The sequence below is a fragment of the Aptenodytes forsteri genome, unplaced genomic scaffold (genome assembly GCF_000699145.1).
Source record: "Aptenodytes forsteri isolate BGI_AS27 unplaced genomic scaffold, ASM69914v1 Scaffold492, whole genome shotgun sequence".
Classification (NCBI taxonomy): Eukaryota; Metazoa; Chordata; class Aves; order Sphenisciformes; family Spheniscidae; genus Aptenodytes; species Aptenodytes forsteri.
The window spans coordinates 5,848-6,637 of NW_008794172.1; the positions used below are offsets into that span (position 1 = coordinate 5,848).

General features: G+C 69.1%; 1 protein-coding gene across 1 annotated transcript in view; it reads left to right on the top strand.

The window, feature by feature from the left end:
- Positions 1–19: 19 nt before the first annotated feature.
- The window catches only part of RARA (retinoic acid receptor alpha), a gene marked incomplete at its 3' end in the record, with an annotated part of 75,872 nt that continues 75,101 nt past the window's right edge, over positions 20–790 (top strand). The window contains exon 1 of the mRNA XM_009283075.1: positions 20–240. Within this exon, the coding sequence (XP_009281350.1) occupies positions 20–240 (221 nt within the window). The remainder of the gene's footprint in view (positions 241–790) is intronic.

Genomic DNA, 790 nt, shown 5'->3' on the forward strand with positions numbered 1-790 from the left:
CGCCTTCTTCTTCCCCCACATGCTGGGGGGGCTCTCGCCACCCAGCACACTGGCCGGCATCCAGCACCAGCTGCCCGTCAGCGGATACAGCACCCCCTCGCCCGCCAGTGAGTACCGTAGCCTCGCGGGGGGCATGGTGGGAATCCTGGCGCCGGGGGGGCATACGGGGACCCCTCTGTGCCGGGGTCTGTCCCCAGTGTGGGACGCGGGTGCCGACCCCAGGCTGCTGCTCCGGCACCGGTACGTAACCTGCCCCGGGGCAGTGGCACCGGTGAGGGGGTGTCCCTGCTCCCAGTCACCGCGTCGCCCGCCCGTGGGGAGCTGTGTTTGGGGGGCACCGGCTCCTTGTCTGGTGGGAGGTGAGCGCTGGGTGCTTCCCCCCGTGCGTCCCCGTTAGCACTGCTGCTGAGGAAACTGAGGCACGGAGCAGGCAGTGGCACCCGGAGGGGTGTGTGCGAGTTAATTGCTGCTGTGTGGCTGCCTTCGTTAATGGCTGTGTTTATACCCCGGCTGTTAACGGCCCAGCTGGCCCTGGTTAGGGGCTGTTGGCTGTCACGGTCCCCGGCACCCACCGCGGCCAGGCTGGGAGATGGGGGGCTCAGTGGTGGCAGAGAGACGGGGAGGCCGGTGCCGTGCTGCGTCCCCACGGCGGCTCTTTGTTTGCCGGCGGCGCGGGGGCCGCCGTGGGGGAGGCGATGAAGGCAATCATCGCGTCTGCTCCTGATTCAATTTCCCCCTGACAGGGTCGTCCATCATGGCCCCGGTAATCACCGCCCCGCCGTGCCGGCAG